The sequence below is a fragment of the Lipophrys pholis genome (assembly GCF_963383615.2).
Source record: "Lipophrys pholis genome assembly, chromosome: 12".
NCBI classification, from domain to species: Eukaryota; Metazoa; Chordata; class Actinopteri; order Blenniiformes; family Blenniidae; genus Lipophrys; species Lipophrys pholis.
Window position 1 is genome coordinate 20,944,526 of NC_137641.1, and position 22,498 is coordinate 20,967,023.

The following is a 22,498-nucleotide window of genomic DNA, read 5'->3' on the forward strand; positions in this document are numbered from 1 at the left end:
TTTGTACTAAGCCCTAACATTGGGTCTTGTAAGAAAAAGAAATGCACGATACTAACTTCAAGTGATTTTGCAGCATGAAAAAAAATCTGAACCATCTCTTTGAACGCTTCTTGTATTTTATATCACTGCTGTGGTCATGGTTACTCTTGTTGCTGTGTTTGTAAGCCTCTTTGTGCTGAGCACATTTTCTGTGTCTCACACAACAACACACTCTCCCTTGATAATTGGTTATATTGTACGGTCTTCCTTTCATTCTATTCTTCAGAGTCTATTTGACCTCGTGTGTCAGTGCCAGGGTCAAACTCCAACAACGTAATTATCAAAACATGTGAGTCCTTCGAGAAGATTAATAGCCGAGATGTGTGTGTGTGGCTCAACTATCACAAATCATGATACTGGCAGACCGCAGGCAACTTTCTACACCCACAAATTAATACTATAACTAAAGAGGAAACATTTCCAAAACTCTAGAGATAATGCTGTACAATGTTTGACATTTCCCAGTCACTTTTCAACCCCCTTCACTAATGCCTCAGCACATTTCACCCAACATTTCAAATGAAGTATTTTTTTTCCTCAATTCAAATTGAGATTTGCTTATGTACATATTTGATAAGGGTCTATTTCATTTCTTAAGTTAGCTCCTTGTGGATTGCAAGAATTACTGTGTGCTGTGATTAAAATCTGATCCCCTGATCCATTTCAATAGAAGATGATCGGCACTTTGTATTAAGGCTGAAAGTATTGATCGCAAACGCTGCAACAACAAACCTTTAGCTGAGTAACGAGGCAAACATGTTTAATGGAGTAAGTGGGAAAAACAAAGTGAGTCAAATAAAATAAAACTTTGCCATGTTGGACAATGTCAAATGAATATAGTGCAGGTTTAAACAAATCAGCATCTTTCTTTTGATATCTTTTTATGGCTTGCGTGATTAACTTTGACAGAAAATTGTGCTAAAAAAAATTAACTTCATTGACTCTGAACTGCAAACCTCTTCAAACTAATTGTGGTCACACACAAATTCAAAACAGACGATAATTTGACAAGTAAACACTAAGATTTAAAGTTGCCCAAATGAAATTAAGGGTCAACTTCGATTGTGTGAAGACACACGACTGAGAAAACAAAATAAAACAAGGATTGATTTATTCCGGGAAGACATCCCGCCTGAGAAAACACTGAACTGTGACTCCCCCCGAGAGGCTGAAGCCATAAATTATCAGCGTGGGTTTAACAGCCTCACTCGGTATGAAACAGAAATCTGACCGCCTGAAACCTCAAATCTAGTCTAAAACAGACAAATGCCTTTAGGTTAAACTGTTTAAACCACCGGTGTGACACAAAAGGTGCAAACAAGACACACACTGGGCACCTGCTATGATGTATATTTTCTAACAAAACGTCCACAACAATGCAGAGCTCTTCACTCAGTGTAGGACTTTTACCGGCTCCCAACAAAATGTACACAGGCACAAAAACAGTCGCATGAATACCTCCGTTGTGCACACCACATCACGTGACACAGCCGCGAAGATTTAGCACTTCTGGAGTCAGGTCACATTCTGTGTCTCTCCGTGTGCAAATGTCATATATATAAACAAAAACACAGCACTAATGGTCCAATTGCACCAGGACTTGTATTGACCTGACCCTTACTCGACAAGAGGAAACACGCCTGAAAACATGCAGCCGATGGAACAGGAAAAGTGTGCTTAGATATTTGGAATTTCATTGAAAAAAAAATAAAGAAAACAGTATGAAGACATTACTGGCCTTACTTATTTTTAAACATCAGTAAGAGGTAGAAAAACACTATGTATTAGGATGCCATCTGGTGTTTTCATCCACAAACTGTTTAATGATATACATGACGAATAACAAAAAGGGGCAGAGTTATAGCAGCTGTACAAAATTTCTCCATTTTATTTAAAACTACATTTGAAAAAAAAAAAAAAAAAAAAACAACAACCAGAATTTAAATAGTTTAGACAATCATGTATATTTTCTTCCAAGACACTTTAACAAACCGATCCATGGAAAGTCTTCAGTTCACTGTATGTCGATCAAGTCCTCCAGCTCAACAGGTTTGCTCTTGAAAGTTTTCTTCGTTGTGACGAGCCCGTTTCTCCCCTTCAGAAAAAGTCTGACGCTTTCCGTCTCTTGGGGAGCTGCAGCAGATTGTCGGTGAGTGACGTAAGGTCCTGAGAGCCGGGCGTCTTGGCTTTGTTTGGCGTTGGCGTTCCTGAAGGAGTGGCCGGACCGCCCAGGGGAGTCTTGCAACCGGTGGCGCTGTGCGACGGCGACGGGGTGTAGCTCGCTCGCAGTGCTTTGTCCGTGTATTTGCTGGACGTCCGATTGACGAGCCTCTGCAGGGCCGGCGTGAGCGCCGGACTCAGACCTTTAGGTGTGAGACTGCAACACAAAGATCAGGCTGTTTGTTTCATTCCTCAGAATCATTTCAGTTCAAAAGGACAGTTTTGAATTCCAGCACAAGTTGTTCTACTTAAGCTGTCTACAAATACACTGGGCTGTTGTTGTTTGCGCCATCACATATAATCCAACATGAGAGAGATGATTATCACCTTGCCAGGTTTTCTGTGACCCTTCGTAACGCTTCTTGTTTCTTTGCACGGTTTTTAGCGGCGGCCTCGTTGGCCATCTTTAATCCCAGCCTCTCTCGCCTCCCCGGTTCTGGAATCTTAAAAGAAACGAAGCACTGTCAAGGTAAATAACAGCATGTAAACAGTCAGCGAATCCAACACTGAAGCATGGCTACCTTAAATGAGGGGCCGTGGTTCCTCTCAATATACGGCGTGTCTGATCCATCCAGGCGAAACGGGGTGCTCTCGATCTCTCCCCAGGTCATCAGAGGCGAATCAGCAACACCTGAAATATACAAGTTTGAACTATTTTCAAATCAAATCATAATTGTCTTTATGGGGACAAAAAACAACAACTTCCTTTATCGTCCTCAAAAAGAAAAGTTTTTTAATAAGCATATTTATACGCCACATTGAAAGGACTTCATAAAGTATTGTGTTCAGAGACTGGGAAAGGTGTGATCAAAACAAGGTGTGTTTAAAAGTTTGACAGAACACACTCTAACAGTGTTTCTGTTTTCAAAGCAATAAATGTGAACTCCTAAACTTACATTGTGCCGTTTTAATAAACTTTTTTATCCATTGTATATGACCCATTCAAAAAACTACTAATTATAAAAAACAACATATAATTATTTTCAAGAGACGATGTATTTAAAATGGCGGGTGTTCAGTATAGAATATTATGGTAATTCCACATAGTGTGTAGCTCTACTATGCTTACAAATAGTCTGAAATAAAATAATAACCAACAAATAGTTGTTGAAGCAACGTTGCTACCAGTTTTTCTACAAAATGCCAGATTGACGCTTTCCAGAAGAACTAAAGAAAGAAAGTCCACGTTCACTGTTCGGGTCAGGAGCAATGTCTCGGTGTCCGTCTGTCTCTCAGTTGTTTTCTCTTACCAGGTGCTGGGGACGGTGTTCTTTCATAGCCGTATCCATTCACTCCTGGAGAATCATGTGGGATGAGCTCTTTACCATCAGGACCAACTTTTCCCTGTTTAAACTACACAAAAACATGAGCCATGAGGCTAATTACTATAAGAAACACTCTTTTCAACTAAGGAGAAGCCTGACAGTCAGAGATATACAAATAGATTGTACAATATCAGATCAGTGGACTCTACCTGTGCATTGAGAGCTGCTGCCTGTTGAATCTGACTCTTGTTCAACGCTTTGCTGAATGGGTCTCCTGTAAAGCGAGTGTTCTTGTGAACCACCTCCCTTGGCTTCTTAAATAGGGCATCGTCATCTTTAACGCCTGGTGAGGAAAAACAAAACCCACCCATTTAATAAAAACATTCCTCACCTCACACTTTGAAATAAGCAGAACGGCAACAATCGAACTTCAATCTTCTTCCTACCCTCCGGATAATACATCAAGGAATTCTTTGCTTTGTACTCCCATGTCTCCAGCCCAGCTTTGACACATTCGAGTGCCGCCATCTCGACTGGCGGCAAGGCCAGGTTCTGCTCATGACGCTGGAAAAAGATGAGAAGGGATTCTGGCTTTCAGCGACAAACTCTCACAAGAAAGACGAGGATGTTTTATAGAGTTTAGCCTACAAACTTTGCAATGACAAAAAAACAGTTGACTAAACAGATGTGTGCTAAACATCACAGTCTGATTTCACGCATATTTACAACACTGTTGTGATGCAAACATTTGATCATATACTCTAACTAAATTGAAAGGTAAAAAAAACCTTCAGCGTGTACAAACCTCTTTGAATTCTGCCTCAGCCTCATATAACCAGGCATGCTTCAGTTTCTCCTTGTCTTCTGCCAGATCCATTATCTGCTCGAAGGATGCATTGTCCTCACTAGTATTTTTAGCCAGGAACTGGTCAAGACTGGGCAGTCGTTTCTCTTCCTTGTCGTCATCTTTTTTCTCTGGAATTATAACAAATGATGGAAATGAGACATAAAATGAACATTCAACTCATTTTAAACAGAAACGTTCTTCAAACCCACTGAGGTAGAGAATTGTTGACAACAGGAGCATGATTTAAAGGGTTACAAATATATCTAGTTTAGCATCATCACCAAAATCAAGCGTAGAGAATTGTGCAAACTGTCTTTTATCTTTTTAGAAATATCTATACGTACCTCCAGCTACACTTTTACTGCAGTAACTGCCGGAGGGAGAACCTGCACGCTCAACTGGTGTCTCAAAGCTCGCTGGAGTCACATCTTTAATATGAGAGTGACAAAGAAAGGGGAAGAGACATGAAGCATTTTTATATCAATTAATAAAAACAACTGCAAGTGTGTAATAAACACAAAGAAACCCGAAGGTAAAGTTAAATTCATATCTAACTCACAGGGTACAGAAGTCTGCGGTGTAGATTTTGCCAGAGACGATCCATAACGAATGGATATCTCCCTCATTCTCTCCAGATCTCCAGTTTCTTCTGCGTCGAGGTAATCTTTCTGGGCCTGCAGTTTTGTCACATCTGGGAAAAAGTCTCTCTGGATGATTTTCTCCAAACTCTATCAAGACAAAAGCAGGTGAACATTAGTACAGACAACAACCACATCAGATGATGGGTAAAAAGAATTCTGATGCAGCACTGTGTAAAGGTGCTTGGGTAGTTTCTATCAAAACACAGCTCTATTACCATTAAAGCTCTAAAACCCATAGGGGAGCTTTTAATAGAGGAGGCCACTCATTGTCCATTACAGTTCAGTTATACATGTGATTTATCATGTGTATTACCAGTGCCATAGCGATCATCTCCAGCTTAAGACAAAAAAAACACTAACCTTTAATGACATTATGTCACGTTTTCTTAACACAAAATCGCAGTTTAATAACACATACAACACAATATCACGAGTTTTCGTTACGTTGCGATCAGCTCGTGACAGATATTAACTGTTGTTTATGCTTCTTGTGCAACTGACACGTTAATGTTGATGTGATTGTAGCCGCGGTGGGGCTGTCAGCCATCTACCTCAACGTACTGCTCCTCATCGAGCACTCTCCTGTTCAGCTTCTCTCTGTCCGTCTCCTCGGCCGGCTGTCGGAGAGCCATGGTTGTGACCGCCAAAGGTACGAGAGTCCCGGACAACGCTTTCCTCACGCTGGCGCTGCCCTCCATCGTGGTTAGCCTGCTGTGCTAACGGTTCAAAAGCTAAATCCCTTGAGATTAAACAGAAACAGAGCGCGGCCTTTTTTAACGTCAACGCTGTCGTCAAGAAACCTACTTAATCTGGTCGATAATTAGACGTTTGCAGTTACCCAAACGTCGCCTTCTGTCCCGTACGAGCTAACTTTTAGCCACCTTCGAGCTACCAGCGTACAAACAACGCACTTGCGTTTCCTCCTGCGAAGGTCTTACGTCACCGGATGTTTATGACGTCGTCAAGTCAACAAACCAGCGTTGTGTTTTTACAATCAAACTTTATTCAAACTAAATAGTTTTACTAATACATAAAGCTAAACAAAAAAAGTGCACAAAATAATTGAAGAAAGCTGAGAAAAAAAACAAGAAGAAATCCCCAGCGTGAACATGTTCGGAAATAGGACAGTCACGCAAAATCTATTATTCTAAGTGATGTAATAAGGGAGATATTTCACAAAAACTAAAACAAATCAGAAAACAAAAACAAACACCAATCGTATATTAGCAATAGATCCCTAGGCTAATCAATGGAAAATGTCATTGCCATTCACTGGGAGGATTTCTCCAAAGTCTCCAAACTGCTATACATGTTACTCACAAGAGAATCAAGTCACTCATAAAAGCAGAAAGAAAACGTGTGTAGATTAGTGTCAACCCAAAACATGAACTCAGTAGAGTTAATAACTTAAATTGCATTGCAAACATTACATTTGTAAATTCTATCTACATTGTGTTTAGTTATTTATTTTGAAAGAAATTCCATAGAGAATGTGTTGATTAAAGATCCACTTGACAAGGAATTACAGCTGAAAATAAACTCCAGTTATGATATTCATAAGATGTGTATGCAGGGAATTTAGAGGGTAGTCGTTTTGCCTAGAGTGATTTATTTTGATCAGATTACAAGAGCTTATAAAAGCATATTTCATCCACTTTGGGGATATAATTTATTATGATTTTAAGTGAGATAATTAGATCAATATATTCACATTATGAGAAACGTCTTGTAATACTTATTTCGGAAAATATTTCCATTGCATAAGAAAAAAAACACTGAATTATTTATTTTCAGTACATTTAGTCTTTACTAGCTGCTTGGATATATACAGATATGCAATTTTTATCTTTGTGCTTCTCACACATGACATTTTAATCTCATGTGCTACTATTGCAATAAAAAAGACCATCATTTTCAAAAAGAACTTTAATTTTGTTTCACAAATAACTTTTTCACAATCTGCCCAAACCATTAACAATTTACACATTCAAAATGTAACTTTCAGTATTTGTGCTTAAATATACTGTAATAACAGTATTTGGATGCTCTTAAGCAAGCAGACTCACTAATGTGCCACCATCAGTGAGTCATTACATGATTTGCACGACCCAAAACTCAACCTTTTTTGCCGTATAGAACATTCCTTTAAACTTTTGTCTTCTTATATTCTCTGAACATGTTTGACTCTTTGCAGACATTTTCAGTTTTCTGCATTTCCCACCACAAACGAGAGTCTTTTTTGGCGCCTCCACTTTGCTCTTCGGTTCTTAAACCAAACCTGCAATGTAGAAAAGAAGCAAAGTGTTTGAGCTGTGGTTTTATCATTAGACAAAACAACTTTTCATTTACAGCATTAGATGCAGAGTAACCACATTTACTAAAACCAAACAAACAGAACCAAAGTCGACCATCAGCATCTTGCACAGAAATTGGGCAAGAATATTTGACCATTAGAATCCGAGGTTACAGTGTTAAACCTCATCTGCAGAGGGTGAAATCTGAGAGTGAAACCGGGAACTCATTGGTGGGAACGCTGAATAGAGCTGGCATACCTCTACTCTCTCTTCTCTCAAGTGAGTATGCTGTGCCAGTTTCTCCCTGGTGTTCACATCTGGATACTGGTTTTGCAGGAACAGCTCCTCCAGTGCGTCCAGCTGCTCTTCTGTGAAAATAGTCCGGTGACGCCTGGTTCGTCTCTGCACCTGACCCAGGGACTGCTCCTCTCTGTGAGCGTCCCCCAGCCGACACTGATCCGAGAGCAGCGCTGGGGTCCATCCGTACTGACAGACTAGGTGGACAGGATCTGGATTGAAGTTAGCTCGTAGATAAACCCACGTTAACGACACACGACGACCGAACGCAGGGTCTAGTCTTACCTTCACGAACCAAGTCAGTCTGGAAGGCCTCTGCACAATGGGAGCAGCAGCAGCAACACAGGCAGGCATGACGGACCGTCTCTGTCTGGCCGCCACCATGAGCTGCCATCTTCTCTTTCACTTCACTTGGTCCATACTTATCTCCATTACTGCTCGGATATCTGCTCAGTATGTTTTCAATAGTGAAGGGAAACTTCTGTCCCACCGTCCGGATCAGTCCATCCATCTCTCGGGGAAAATTCCAGTAAATCACAAAGTAAAAACGACCATAAGACACTGTGACATGTAGCACTTATGGATAGTTCAGCCTCAGTTGCTCTTCTCCTTCTCCTCTCTCCACAACAGTGTGTCAGGCCCTTATAGTGAAATTGTGAGGTGGAGGGAAAAAAGAAAAAAGAAAAAAAAAGTAAAAACCATAATCCCCTCTATGGACCAGACACATAAAACGGTTGAAACTTAATTCCTAGCTAATCTGGGCAGTTTTGTGAAGAGGTTAGGGAGGACGGCAGATTCGGTTAATCTTGCCTCATTCCTTTCTCCAAAAGAAATCAGATTTCACTGCATAAAATGAGAAGTGGAGAGCTCCTAAGATCCTTATTGTTGAGGTTTTAGAGAAAAGGGGATTGCTTGGTATTAGAAACCTGGGTTTAAAGATGAGCGTTTTTGGTGTGGCCGGAGACTTGTGTAAGCTGAACGTGCGCGCGAGTTCAAACGACGAGTTTTTCTTTTTCCCATCACACTTCTGTTGGTCTTCCTTCCTGAAGCGAACGATCTTGTGCAAAATTTGTCGGAAAATTGCAACAATAATGCGAATTAATTACACGCGACATTTACGAACGTCTGTGACGTGTGGTGTCACTAATGGATTCGTACACTCAATACAGATAAACACGCATTGGCAGGAGAAAATACAGAAATCAGATTTGTTCCTTACGGTTTGTATTCAAGATCATACATCATGTGTCTTATCTGTGTGTTGCAGTCTGACCCCTTTTGACAATGGGCACAGCGACGGTAAAGCTATTACAGGTTAAATTCATCCCCCACCACAAATCCTTTGATTTCATACAAGGCGATACACCTTCTTTTTTTTTTGCCCCTCCAAAGAATTAATGGATTTCCACAATCTGTCTTAAGCTCCCTTTATAAGGGCTTTTGAAAACAGATAACAATAAACACCATCCCATCCTTTTCACTTGGGTTTAATAGCATCCAGATTGTTGATGTATAGTTTGCGGAGCATGTGAGATCGCTATCTGCTGTTATTGTGGTTCTCAATAGAAAGAATTGTATCACATCCCTGTTGGTTCACGCAGTTCAAAATTCATTACGGAGGATTAGAATGATAAAGCTTCATTTTGTTGTTGTAAGCAATATTTAGTAAAAGACGCTGAGTGCACTGAGCCAAGTTTTGTGGATTTTTCAGGAGATGCTTGTTATTTACTTTATCCTGCAGCTGTATCAGGATATTCTTGTCTAAAAAAAACTGTATTTTTGATGTAACTACGATGTTTCTTTTCACTACTGCCCTTCAAAACCATATGGAAAGAAGAAATACTTTAAAGCCCTTCACTATACTAAGCAGTTAGAAGTAACAAATTGCATACAATATTTTCAGTTCTTGTACATCTATAAGTATTATATTTCACGGATGACATTTTATTTCATACTTAATGTGTTCACTAGAGCTCTCTCCTTATTTTATTTTTTTTTATGTGATGGAGATATAAAGACAATAACACAAGAATGGTGTGTGTTTAGAAATGTCTCAGTATAATTGCTGACGTGCCCTTTAGGTTACATGTTCGGTTGGCTTTTCTAACAGAAAGTCAATAAGAGGAGGGGGAAAAAAGCCAATCGGGAATAATAAAGGGCCTAATTCAGATGGGTTTAATCCAGATGACAGCGATGAGATCATGAATACACCCACACGCTGACAGTTGATAAATGAGCAGAGAACCGCACATGGCATCAGACTGCTCATGTGTGAAATCCTTGGTGTTTCTCTGCTTTGCTTCTGGACCGGCGCCCAACATCTCCAGGGGAATGAGGGTTTGCAGCTGTGTGCTGTTTTCTTCACGTTTGTACAGAGAAACAAAGGAATTTTTGATGTTGAATGCTTGGCTGATAGCTACAGAGGGATCTGTGCTATTCTGTGTTTGTAGAAACTACAGTTTCTCAAAATAGATTCCTGAAAACTTGATTTTGTCTGGATTCAACACCACCTTGCACAGCTGATCTCAGAGAGTGTGTCGGATCAAAATAAAATATATCTTTGGGTACATTTACACTGTACATGTAGTGCCTGTAATATTGGATCGATTTGTCCTTCAATTAAACGCCTATCTTTGGATAACCTAAACAATGAACAGAATATCAAAAATTTAATTTGATAGTTTCAACATTATTGCAGGGATCAAATCTCTATATCAATAACAGTTTATGTGCAAAATAATGATGCATTGAAAACCAACATTTATTGATTATATGATTTATTCTTCAAATGACTGATCCCACAGCTTTTTAGTAGCTTTTAAAGTCTGCAAAAGGATAAAAGGGGGAAATATAATCTTTTTTATATTGTATTTTGTTCGTTTGGAAACTGTGTACATTTGTTAGAATGGTAGTGACACTACCAACACTACCACTGATTATTTGGGACGCACGTATGAAGAGCCGCTTTCACTGAGGAGTGCAGAGAGGTGCGCCCCCCTCCGGCATAAAGACCGCGTTGCACGCGGCAGGGCGGCACGGCGCGGTACGGCGCCACTCGCGATAGCAGCTTGGCGGAAAAGGCGGGAGAAGGCTGCCGCTTCCGCGTACGCGCAGCTCAGACACCACACAAGCGCAAAATGGACGATAAGTTAATATTGTCCGTATTTAAATACCCGGAGCTGTATAATGTCACTTTACCGAATTACCGCTGCACGGAAAGTCGTGCGAGTGCGTGGAGGAGCATCAGCAGCGAGTTGGGTCTCTCGTGTGAGTATTTATTTTTGTTTATCACAAGTTTACTGCCACTTATTATTTGCTTAGCTGGTGTCGGAGTGGTGAATTAAACAGACACGCATCGACCGTCGGTTGCTCCGGTGAGTTGTGGGCTCCTCCTCGTGTCTGTCGCGGGCAGTTTGCAGCTTTGTTTCGCGTTCTGAACGGAAGGCAGTCCCGGCGGCGTGGATGCAGCGGTGCGCGGTGCCGTGCTAGCGGTAGCAGCCGCTTCTCGCGCTCCGGAGGCCGCGCAGCGCCGAGCAGCACGGTCTAGCTCCGCGGTGCCGCGTATCCGGTACGGCGCCTCGACACGACGCGGCGCGGCGGAGGAGCAAAGAGAAACCTTGCGCAGCGTGCACAGCGACGCGCGGCAGCCGCTTTGCACACAGAGCAACGAGCGTTTCCGCTCCGCTCGTTAAAACCTCGGAGCTTCATGTGAAGCGGCAGCCCGCTGGAGCGAGGGAGAAGCGGCGCGGCAGGGAGGGAAGAGGCCCCGTGAAAAACGCCACCTATTGTATAGAACACAGTAAGATATGGCAAAGCTTTATTAGTCACGCAGCATTTATTTCATTCACACTCGGGTGAAAAAAAAAAAAAAAAAGGCAAATAAAGAGAGCACAGTGGAAATAATAAAAAAATAAATATTTCCGTAATTTAACTCAATCTCTGAAACTTATATATTTAACATCATTTACACACTTAAACTCTCAAAATATTCAAATATTTCTTAAGATCCTATGTTTCCCCCCCCCCCCCTTTTTTTTTAGGAGAATTCGTTGTAATTACCACAATAAAAAAAAATAATAATAATTAACATTTTAGTTTATAAATTATGGAACACAAGTCAAATTAGTGGTTCAAACTCACCACAGAGCAAGAAGGTCATCAGTTTGAACCTGGGATTTTGCATGTTCTACCTGTGGTTTCCTCCCACAGGTCAGATGTGGTTGTTAATCTCTCTTGTGATGGACTGTAACCTGGTCCAAGGTGTGTCCTGCCTTCATCCATATTAATTATTGGATTAGCTCCAGCAACCCTGAACAGGATGAAGCGTTAAAGAGGATGGATACATTTTGTGTCACAAATTTAACAAATGACCTGCAGCGAAAGGAACCAGTCAGGACACGCGTTGTATCTGATGAAATATTGCAACAGTTCATATTTTTAACCTTGACCGGCAACATAAGAGTGAATTTGAAACAAAGACGGAACATGTATATACGCAAGGAATTTGGCGAGAGCTTCAAAAAGCCGCACGCAGCTTGGGGAGCTTCAGACCCCCGATGTACTGTATGAATTCAAATAGAGCCGACTAGATAGTTAGCACCAGATTTATATGTCATCACAGCGTAACAAAGTTTTCTCTGTATTTATATGACATCCACCCAAAAAAAAAAATCTGATTTGGTGATTCATCGTCGTCTGCTTCTTACACCTTTGTTTTCCTTTTCAAGCCGAGGAGTGCAAAAGAAAATGGAAGAACATGAGAGACCGGTATCTGAAGGAAATCCGAACGGAAATCAAAAGCAAGAAGCAAGGCGAAGTCATCCAGAGTAAATGGAAATACAGGCAGCTTATGAATTTTATTGCCCCTTTCACCGGCTCAAGAAGCGGCGTGGCAGATATCTGCAGCAACGACGACGACCATGACACCCCCGACATGGACTCCGTGGACGGAGAAACCTCTTTGTCCGAGGTCATCAAGGCATCGCAGAGCCTCACAAAGATCCCCGTGACTCCGTCGGACATCAAGCCCCACATGACATTCGTGAGCCAGATCCCCTCGGCATCTCAAGACACACAGCTGGCGCAGCTGGCCGGTCTGGCCAAGATGCCGTCGGGCCAGCAGGTGACCCCCGTCAACAATACCGGACGGAAACGGCGGGCGCCGCAGGAGTCGCTGACTCCATCTTCGCAAAACGCCAACGCCGCAAAATGGCTGCCCAAAGACAATGGAGCCCCGTTCCCCACCAGGCCGAGGGACGAAGACGAACTGTTTCTGCTGAGCTTCGTCCCGGCGCTGAAGAGACTCGCGCCACAGAAAAGGTGCGAGACCAAAATGAAGATCCAGCAGATTATGTACGAAGCGGAGTTCAACGTTGCACAGTCGGACGAACAAAAGCTGGAGTCAGAAATGCCAAATTAACCCGAGCAGACCTTCTCGTTTTTGTACTGTATTTGTTTTACTTAATCTCCCATAGAACAAACTAAACATCTATTTTTTTGATTCTTTAAAGCACAAAGGTGTTGATTGAAGTAGAGCTGGAATACACGTGAAACCCGGTTCGGCGTCTTAATTTGTGTATTTATGAGACAAAATTGACTTACAAAGCAATAAAGTCCAAACAGATTTATACTTTTAATAGAAAACCAGACAGCTAATGAACAAATTCATTTACATAGATTTTCACTATAGAGTTATTTCACGTTTGTTTCATGTACAACCTGTCTCCATCCCACCTCTGTAATAATTACAGTATTTTACATTTAATTACAGTCAACACAGGCAATGGAACGTAATAAAAGATTCTAGTTTGGTGAGAAACACTGCTTCATGAATGAATCTTCCACCTTGCTCTCATTCATACTTTCTAACCTGAAAAATGTTTTGAGTTTTGATTAACGAATTCGCCATTTATGAAAATCATCAAACGGCTAAACAAACAAAGCATTGCTAGAATAATGTCTACTGACAGCACTAAGTAAGGATTGGGTTAGGGTGGATGTAAACATCTGAACGTCCCATCGGTGAGCATGAAATTAGCCAGAAGCTTTCCTAGCACCCGTTATTGCAGTGTGCGTATTTAAACAAGGCCACCGAGATAAAACGCTTCATCGGAAAGACTAAATTAGTACAAATGTCTAAATCCTGCTTTACATCACTTCCTGTCAGTGTGTGTGGGGGGCAAAAAATAAACCAAACAATACAAGCTGGAGTCGACCCTGTTAAGAGTCAAACGATGTTTTCATGCAATCAGGAGCCAAAACATAATCACCAGAGCGACAAACAGGAAGAGTCGAGACAGAAACTGTTCGTCCGTGTGCTGGGGTGTCCCCGGGGCCGCTGTTGGAAGAGTTTTAAAGGGTTATTAAACATGTTGCCGCAAAATATTTGAAAGGCAGAGCAGCCGGGGTGGAGGGTTTAAAAACACGGGTACCTGGAGGGGGTCGTCCGTCGTTGATGTTGAAAGCTGTGGCGAAAATACCGAATGGAAAAGCACCGATTCCAAATGACATTTGGAATCCTCCGTCGCCGAAGCCGAATCCCTGAAACCCCTGAAAGACGAGTGTTTTGTCGTTAAAATAAAACCCCCGTGCGATGACACGTCCAGTTGGACACATTTAAACCACATAACTCTCTCAAGTAACAATTTAGTTGTTGTTTTTTTTTCTCCCTCGTCATTAATTCATGATGTTCTTTCGACTAGATTTCGAAAGTGCCTCCTCTACGTTGAAGCATTCTGAACAGAAATACGTAAACATATCACAAGAGATGTGAAAATAGTGTTTGTTGGAGCCTTTAAATATGAATCGCCTTCGTCACAGCGTGTGACGTGCCGTTAAAACATATAGTGATGCAAATCCGCCACGGTTTGTGGTCATCCTCCGGGGACACGCTGCAGCTCGGCCCTTAACATGTAATAGATCCCAAAGGGAGAAGTCCGTTTGTTAATGAATAAAACAGAGGTTTGCGCCGGTGCACCTGCATCATCATATGTAATGGTTTCATCATTGGTGCACGACGTTACCGGGCGGCTGACGCGACACGGGTAAACCACCGTGCATTTAGAAGGACGTCTGGAGGCATTAGTCTGGTGACCCGGTGGCTTTAGATTGTGAACGTATGTTTTGATTAATGTACTCACGCCACGGTTTTCAGGCTCAGGCCGTTGTCCTTGCGGTCTCGGCGGTGTTCTTTCTCTTTAAAAACAAAACCACACCATTAACTTGCCAGACGTTTTAATTGTGCATTACTAGACTTGTGGTGCATCATGAGCAGGATTATTAGAGAAACACTTTCAAGTTCTCTTGACATGTGCTGCCACGCCCGACACACCCACCTGGGATCCTGTTGACCCGTGCTTCCCCGTCCGTACAAGGGAATTACTTTTTCTCGGCTGATCCCGGCTTTACAAACAGGACACACTTGTCTGGTGGGTCGGGTCTCCAACCACTGAGTAAAGACAGAGAGATGTGAGAAGCTGCGTCGCATTGTAACGGCATCAGTGTTTAAATACTAGAAGAAGAAAAAAGAAGAAATATATGCATTTCTTACCTGATGCAAACAGGGCCAACTAGATATGCAAGGAGGAAGAAGAAAAGGATGAAGTTTGGTCAGTTAAATATCACAAATGTGGAAGCAACATTTGTAGAACTTCAAAAATGATCTGACCTACAGCTGCAGCTGAAAACACAAGAATGCAGTTGAGAAGTTTTCTTCACCAAAATTATATTCTTAGAGTGAAGATGGAATATTTCAGTCATTAGATGGAATAACATATCACAATGTTAGAATAAACAGATCATGCTCCCCCCCCCCTATTTTAAGACCATACTTAGAACCTATTAGACATATACATTTCTTCAATTCATTTATTATATTTGTAGAAATAAAACAACATGTAGTTGATATCCTGATTTGTTGTATTCTGAGTAGGTTCATGGGTGTTTAAAGAAGTTGACTGCACCGTGGCATGTCTACAAAACATAGCAGATTCAGGCTTATATTCACAATCTGCACTTTGATATTATATCTGATACACAAACTTGTAATTTAAGATGTAAATAATGAGTATTATTGATACATTTCTGTAAAAATATACACATTTTGAAGCCATGTCTTATATGTGCACTATTATAACACTTGTTAATTCGAGTTAATTCATGAGCCAGTTAAGTCCATAGATGCGTTTACAGATCTGAAATCAGACTGTGGGATCGATCCTCCTCTGCTGGTTTGTTCCCAGGCCACGTCTTGTTTGTCTACATGGATTCTTGGAGGCTGAAATTCCCGACCGATTTTCCAAACACGTAAACAGGAGGCTCTTACCAGAAGAGGTGCCCACACAGGCTGATCACGGCATCCTTGGCTGTGTCCAGACAGATATTACACTCAAATGTGCTGTCCTGGTTGCCTCCGTCGGCCGCCGCGGAGCTGCCGGTGCCGCTCGGTCCGGGGTTCGAGTTCTCGGTGGCCGCGGCTGAGGCTGCGGCGGCTGGAGGGGGCGCAGCGGCGGCCATTTCTCCGATATAGCTGCTCTACACGTAAATACACAGTGCAGGCGATTCCTGGGGCACCCGGTGCCTCAAAATGCACTCATAGGGAGGTCCTCCGGAAAGGCTGGCGGAGAGGAGAAATCAAGAGTGAATAAAAGCTGCGAGACGAAACAAAAACTCTTCGACATCAGCTGACGTCCATGAGCACGGGGGAGTCCTCGCGCTAACGTTAGCGAGCACAAACAGCGGTTCCTCTGTCCGGTGGAGGAGTTTAATGACACTACGACAAACTAAACGGTATCTCAGCATGCAGTTCAGAACATGAATGGGTGAAAAACGTGGACATGAACTTATGAAGAGTTGAAAATGTTCTTACAGCTGATTGCATCACACATCCGCAGGCAGCTCTGCCGCTAACCGGAAGTACGTCCGGAGGGAGTCGGGGGGCGTGGCTAAAGTACCGGGGGGCTTTCAGGCCCTCAGTGTAGTCTGGAAGGCATGGAAGTCCCCCACATGACATATTTCATTTGATGCATTTAATTATGACACGCGCATATTTTTTGATACATATTCAAAAATCACAAACACTTCCCATCTCCAGTCACTTCCTTTTTAAAATTTTCAAAATACCACTTAAGTTTTCAAAACTCGTACACAATAAAAAAGCAACAAGAATGGTAATTAAAAAAACTAACCAATGGGTGAAGGTGTAATAAACTAATTGTCCAGGGAAATGTAAAAATATATATATATTTTTTTTACTATTTACCCAGATCATTTTCATTAGGATTATAGATATCTTCTCTCAGTTTAGCATCATGAGTAAATAGCAAAAAAAAAGATTTAAACAATGAAATGTAAGTGTGACAATGACTTACAGGTAACTGAGGATAAGGGGATTCTTTATATTTTCAACCTAAAGATTAATACCCCTGCTCAGTGCTACTATTGACATACGAGACTGCAAATTACCCAACCCAAACTCAAACCAGCAACCATCTCACTCTAAGGCCAGTGTGCTAACCACTGCACAGCTGTATTGTAGCCTAGTTTCCACTGTCTGATATGTGGGCGCAGAGTTCAAATGTTGACATTACAGCTGAGCAAAAAATCGGAATACCTCAAGTAATACAATTACCAGTGTTGTTTTTTAAAACTTCCACAATTTTGATAAAATGTACACAATTTGAAATGTTCACGTGGGTGCCTACATTTAATTGATGTTTACATAGTATATACAACAAAACACAATACATTGTAAATTTTACATTTAACCACCTTTGGATACTTTATTCATCGCACAATATTGAAAACAACACAACGGCAACATAGAAACATACAAATTATTTACACACGTTCAAGAAAATATACAAAATGGTGATGAAGACCGGATTGAGCCTGATATTTTCAAAGACAAAGTTTGATGATTGTAGCCTGGAAATATATATTGTTTAGTTATCAGGTCTTTTGTCATTAGTGTGATCATTTATTCAGTTGTACATACTTCTTTACATACATTTGTTTTGTTAGACATATTGTGGCTGAGCAGAGACTGAGATGTGATGTAGCCGATGTTACCCAGATTCATTATCGTATTCATGAACAATCAAGCAGTCCTTGGCTCTGATGACTTGATTTTAAAATTGATTGATATCCATTGACTTGGACTTTGAGTGATTGAGACCACCGGTTCGAAGATCTTCCGCCATTGCATCTTCAATCCTTGACATCAAAGACCTCTTCAGAGTTTGTTTGAAGTCATTGCCAATAAACACATAGAGAACTGGAGAAATTAAACTGTTTGCAGCAGCGAGGGTTGCTCCCACTTTCAGTCCAGTTTCCAGCACTCTCAGGCTTGAGTTCTTCAGGTCTAACTCCAGGAGAACAAAAGTATGATAGGGGACCCAGCAGATGAAAAACGAGAGGATAAGAGCCACCATGATCTTGTAGGGCTTTGTGGACCTCATGGTCATAGTCCTCAGCTTCACACCGAGCACCAAGCAGCAGAAAACAATCACGAGGAACGGAATGAGGAATCCACAGATAAATCGACTCAAAACCACCGCCTTGTGCCTGGCGTGGCCCATGTAACCAGTGTGGCACTGAGTGACGGAACCGTGGACTGTGGTTTGTCTGAAGATCAGCGAGGGCAGCGTTAGGAGTGCAGAAAGGAGCCACATGAGCGCCACAATGCCGGACGCCTTCCGCACTGTCCGTTGGTTGTGAGACCACACGGGGAATAAAATCATCACACAGCGGTCGGTGCTGATTAAAACCAACAGAAACACGCTGCTGTACATGTTGAGAAACAGGGCGGATGAGGTGAGCTTGCACAAGAGTTGTCCAAAAGGCCAGTGTAAGGTTATCATGTAGAAAACTTCGAGGGGCAAAAAGGTGCAGAACAAGGCGTTTGATATGGCCAAGCTGATGTACCAGGTGGTGATGACCTTCATTTTCATTTTGCATCCACAGATCCAAATCACCAATGAATTTCCTCCGAGACCAATAACAGATATAAGGATATTGACCGCCGCCAGAACATGGGTCAAGGAAGACTGAGAACTCCCGAAGTTCAGCTGGGAAAGGTTTGTGCCATTCTCTGTTTCATTGTTGGCTGTATAGTCGTCATATTCAACATAATCCACCTCCATGCTGGTTACTTTTCCTGAAAAATACAGCGCAAAACCTTTGATTCAAACATACACATGGTCGGAAAGAAATTACTACATGAGCTCACATATTCCTCCAGGAAAGGGCTTTAGGTTTAAATAAGTTGAGTACTCACCTTGCGTCTTGACGTTAAAAAAGAATTGCTATGAAGTTGTGCCTTTCAGAGCACTTTGTATCGCAGCTGTGTGCAACTTCTCACTTCTCTTTCCTGGACATGGTTCCTGACAACAGTGACGACAATGAAGCAAGTAATAATAGTGTGGCAATCTCCTAGTGGAGATCGCCCACCATACAAAAACAAAAAGAAACAAATCTACCAGTTCCCATTTCCAAACTAACTGCAGTGATTACGACAATGCCGGTTGAACACTAATTCCTTTTTATATGATTGGTTAAGCTTCTTAAAAAACATCTTCGCAGTGTTTTTTGCTATAATGTCACATAATTGACCATTGTTAAAGTGACTTTTATCCATTTTGAAACGTCTGTCGGTATTTGTTAGACTTTAACATATAACAGAGAAACAACAGAGCCTCAAAGTTAATGAACTGTACATTAATCACTGCTGATAACTGGAGTTTTTTTCTGCTTAGTGTGAATCATAGAGCACCGAAGGACAAAATCTGTCAGAAAAAGAAACTTTAAATGTTGGATGTTATAATCTGTACATGTCTAAAACTGTGAAAATGTTCTATTGGTGTTTTGTGCTACTTTGAATCATCTGTGTGACATTTAAATAACATTACTCATCTGGTTACACGCGTGTAAGCGCCTGTATTTTGTGTAAACAGTGAACATTTTCAAAGTTTTCATCTTCAAACACAATAATCATCAGTGTCAGAACTAATTCCCACTAGTCACCTACTTTGAAGGAAATGTTAACAAGTTTATACATGTATTCAACCATCCAGGTTTTACTTAATATTCCACCACAGCAGTATTGTTTAAAGTAAACAGCCCCATGCACTTCCCTCCTGAATAAAATCACGTGTGTCCTTACGCAACGGACAAAAATGCTGAGTAAACGGCTTTTATTAAAATACACACACAAGTTAACGAAACACTTTAAAGTGGATGTGAAAAAATTAAGTAATCAAGTCCCCACCCTTATTTGATTCCTCGCCATGTATGATTACTTGATATGATTATAGCAGAGGTAGAATAAATAATGGAAATATTAATCTACACGATAAACTAGAATACAAGACAGTTCATTAAGGTGAAAACAATGTTTACAGGAAGAGGCACTTTATGCTGAGACACAGTGATTTTCCTTTTACGGTGTTGTGATTTTCTTTTAAATACAGCTCAAACATTTACTTTAATAAATAAAATATATAAAACATTGTCTTTTTAAAACTAAAGTTTATATGTACAACTACTTGTATGCTGAGGAAAAAAAATATGAATAGTTTTATTGTGACATTAAAATTAAATTAAGTGTCTCTGAGAAATGGCAGTGACTTTGTCAAAACTGATAAATATTTAAAATAATGTCTTTCTAAAAACACTTTAGAGCCGACAAAGATCCTTTTTCTTAAATCTATCTTGTTGCTGAAATTCTTTAGTGAACGATCCTTGTTTTACAAAATTAATATCAACTTTTTTTTTTTAGAAAATCTATATTTTTTAAACAGAAATGAAAATTAAACAAAGAAGAAATTTTTAAATATTTGTGAAATGAAGTGAAAGCATTGAGTTACATTGTGTGAAATGCAATTAATGACACAATTGTGTGTTAGGCAGCAGTAGTGAGTCAGTGTAGCGACTCCTGAGAGAACTCCAGCCTCTGTTGTGTTCACTATTCCTTCAGTTGTTCTTACTTTTTATTTCCCAAAAGTACTATTACATGCAACTCATAGGAGTCTTTTGATTACCGGGGAAGAGGTGGAACCTCCATCGTCTTCTTGTATGATTTGAAGACAAAACCTTTTTCTGACATTCAGTCCCCGGAGCTCATGGTCTGAAAAGAATGTTGGATTATTTGCACTGGAAATCTTATCTAGACTGATATAAACGAGCAAGGAATGTCAACATTGCTCCAGAGGAATAACCACATTATTGCTTGTTTCATTGATCAGTTTAACGCTGAAATTTGGTTGACATGTATGTTAAATGTGTCCTCTAATGCCATAGTGAGTGTGCAACAAGTTAAAATAAGTTACAAATCATAGTTGACAGTCCAGCCATCTGTCTTGTATATCGAACTCAGGGTTACGGTGAACTGGAGCCGAGCCCAGCAGACCGGGAGGATGACAATGAATAAATCACCAGTTCACACAGGGGACACACACAGAGACAGACCAGCACACACACACTCGCACTTTAGAGTCAATAATCTCACATGGATTTTTGTGGACTTTGGGAGGAAACTAGAGTACTTAAGATAACCCCCACATACAGAACATAGAAACTCCACGAAAGGATGGTGCGATGGTGAGAGTGCCTTTCACTCCACCACTATGTTGCCCTATAATGGATTGCTCTTATTAGTGATATACTACAATAACACGTGATGCTACTCTATTTTTGAAGTAGTGTCTAAACTGTGAATTGATTATTTTCTGTGTGGTTCTATACTGTTACTGCCCATTAAGAGATCCGGGTCCAAATAATCTGCAAAGTATAGTGAGGTTCTAAACAATAGTTCAAATACCAGCTGGGTCTTTTTGTGAGGCGTTTGTATGTTTTCCCCCTGCGTGGATTTCCTCTAGGCACTCCGGTTTCCTCCCGCAGTCCAAAAATATAGAAGAGAGGTTAACAGGTGACTCTAAATGTGTGAATGTAAGTGCGTATGGTTGTTGGTCTCTGTGTGTTTGCCCTGTGATGGATTGTAGTTAGAGTGGCGTAAGGTGGATGAAAGGATCCAAGCATTAGTTTTAATCATCAATTTAACCCAGAATAATCTATATCCAAAATAAACAATAAAATCATTTAGTGTATAAGGGACCTTCTATATCAGGTCATCCAATAAGTTCAATAAAATTTGGGGTCCTTTTTTCCATATGTTGAAATGATTAAATTCTCTCAGTGACCTATATACTGTATGCTTGACCAAAGTGGATACTGCAGGTCTTAATGTATGCCCCCTTTTTTTTTTTTAATTACTGATTTTTTTTTGGGGGGGGGGGGGGGGGGGGTGTCTGTGCGTGTGCTTTGATTGTTTTTCTGTTTTTCTCATTTTATTGTTGTTGTAAACTTTACAGCCGCTTTTCTTGAATGAAGAGGGGCCTTGTTACACGAACGCGCACGCGCAGATGTGACGCCTTTAACCCCGCCCCCTCCCTCCACGGTGTTGTGCTGCTCCAGGGGCTCGAGCCGCTCAGTCCAAACTGCGTCACTCCATCAACATGGCGGGGACTGTGGCGAACAAGTGTCTGACTCCTCTGGCGTTCCTCTCCAGGAAGCTTTCCGCTCCGGAGTTCATCACCCAGTGTTGCTATCACAAGAAGGTAACGGCTCACGTTTCTTCCGGGTTTTAAAGAGCACGGCACGCGACTTGCTGTGGCTGTTTGTCTCATGTTTACATCATGCAGTTGTATCCCAGAGTAACTCCTGTAACGTTACAGCATGTCGTGGTTTATCTCTCACTACCGACTGACTGACAGCTACAGATAAATACACCCCAGCATGTAGTTTCAAACACACGGTCGAGTTTTCATGTTAGTAGACTAAAACGAGATCTCTAATCTGCTGCTCGCTGCCACAGTTAAATACTTACATCACATCCGATTA

At 41.2% G+C, this 22,498-nt stretch overlaps 5 protein-coding genes across 7 annotated transcripts; 1 reads left to right on the forward strand and 4 right to left on the reverse strand.

The window, feature by feature from the left end:
- Positions 1–781: 781 nt before the first annotated feature.
- On the reverse strand, positions 782–5,953 carry ess2 (ess-2 splicing factor homolog). Of its 2 annotated transcripts, none has more exons than XM_080477526.1 (11): positions 5,851–5,953; positions 5,564–5,751; positions 4,931–5,099; positions 4,716–4,799; positions 4,330–4,499; positions 3,971–4,088; positions 3,734–3,867; positions 3,510–3,612; positions 2,781–2,890; positions 2,587–2,702; positions 782–2,416 (listed from the first exon to the last, which is right to left on the reverse strand). In XM_080477526.1, the coding sequence occupies exons 2-11, from the start codon at positions 5,708–5,710 to the stop codon at positions 2,137–2,139; spliced, it is 1,431 nt and encodes a 476-aa protein (XP_080333652.1). In that variant the 5' UTR covers positions 5,711–5,751; positions 5,851–5,953; the 3' UTR covers positions 782–2,136. The 2 variants fall into 2 exon arrangements, with proteins under 2 accessions (XP_080333652.1, XP_080333653.1); XM_080477527.1 differs by having other exon boundaries at positions 5,564–5,780; positions 5,851–5,947.
- A 1,259-nt stretch (positions 5,954–7,212) lies between these two features.
- Positions 7,213–8,114, reverse strand: LOC308118212 (uncharacterized protein; the record flags this gene model as incomplete). Its single annotated transcript, XM_080477528.1, has 3 exons — positions 7,213–7,290; positions 7,565–7,800; positions 7,889–8,114. 3 exons carry the CDS (start codon positions 8,112–8,114, stop codon positions 7,213–7,215), a joined length of 540 nt encoding a protein of 179 aa, XP_080333654.1.
- Positions 8,115–10,691: 2,577 nt separating this feature from the next.
- Positions 10,692–13,418, forward strand: LOC308117725 (uncharacterized protein). The gene is made up of 2 exons (XM_080476794.1): positions 10,692–10,870; positions 12,331–13,418. The coding sequence occupies exons 1-2, from the start codon at positions 10,741–10,743 to the stop codon at positions 13,020–13,022; spliced, it is 822 nt and encodes a 273-aa protein (XP_080332920.1). The 5' UTR covers positions 10,692–10,740; the 3' UTR covers positions 13,023–13,418.
- Positions 13,223–16,508, reverse strand: rnf185 (ring finger protein 185). 2 transcript variants are annotated; one of them, XM_080476795.1, is made up of 7 exons: positions 16,470–16,508; positions 15,927–16,217; positions 15,153–15,171; positions 14,938–15,050; positions 14,743–14,797; positions 14,035–14,152; positions 13,223–13,940 (listed from the first exon to the last, which is right to left on the reverse strand). In XM_080476795.1, the coding sequence occupies exons 2-7, from the start codon at positions 16,115–16,117 to the stop codon at positions 13,843–13,845; spliced, it is 594 nt and encodes a 197-aa protein (XP_080332921.1). In that variant the 5' UTR covers positions 16,118–16,217; positions 16,470–16,508; the 3' UTR covers positions 13,223–13,842. The 2 variants fall into 2 exon arrangements, with proteins under 2 accessions (XP_080332921.1, XP_080332922.1); XM_080476796.1 differs by lacking the exon at positions 16,470–16,508 and having other exon boundaries at positions 15,927–16,240.
- A 716-nt stretch (positions 16,509–17,224) lies between these two features.
- On the reverse strand, positions 17,225–19,099 carry LOC308117727 (chemerin-like receptor 1). Its single transcript, XM_080476797.1, has 2 exons — positions 18,879–19,099; positions 17,225–18,758 (listed from the first exon to the last, which is right to left on the reverse strand). Exon 2 carries the CDS (start codon positions 18,742–18,744, stop codon positions 17,731–17,733), a length of 1,014 nt encoding a protein of 337 aa, XP_080332923.1. The 5' UTR covers positions 18,745–18,758; positions 18,879–19,099; the 3' UTR covers positions 17,225–17,730.
- Between the last annotated feature and the right edge of the window lie 3,399 nt (positions 19,100–22,498).

Coding starts and splice junctions, on each gene's coding strand:
- rnf185 (XM_080476795.1), bottom strand. CDS start 16,117: ATGGCCGCCGCTGCGCCCCCTCCAGCCGCCGCAGCCTCAGCCGCGGCC. Junction 14,798..14,937: donor ACGGGTCAACAGGATCCCAG/GTGGGTGTGTCG, acceptor TTGTTTTTAAAG/AGAAAGAACACCGCCGAGAC. Junction 14,153..14,742: donor CTGAGCCTGAAAACCGTGGC/GTGAGTACATTA, acceptor CTCGTCTTTCAG/GGGTTTCAGGGATTCGGCTT.
- LOC308117725 (XM_080476794.1), top strand. CDS start 10,741: ATGGACGATAAGTTAATATTGTCCGTATTTAAATACCCGGAGCTGTAT. Junction 10,871..12,330: donor CAGCGAGTTGGGTCTCTCGT/GTGAGTATTTAT, acceptor TTCCTTTTCAAG/CCGAGGAGTGCAAAAGAAAA.
- ess2 (XM_080477526.1), bottom strand. CDS start 5,710: ATGGAGGGCAGCGCCAGCGTGAGGAAAGCGTTGTCCGGGACTCTCGTA. Junction 3,868..3,970: donor CTTGATGTATTATCCGGAGG/GTAGGAAGAAGA, acceptor TTTCCTCACCAG/GCGTTAAAGATGACGATGCC. Junction 2,417..2,586: donor GTCACAGAAAACCTGGCAAG/GTGATAATCATC, acceptor TTTGTGTTGCAG/TCTCACACCTAAAGGTCTGA.
- LOC308117727 (XM_080476797.1), bottom strand. CDS start 18,744: ATGGAGGTGGATTATGTTGAATATGACGACTATACAGCCAACAATGAA.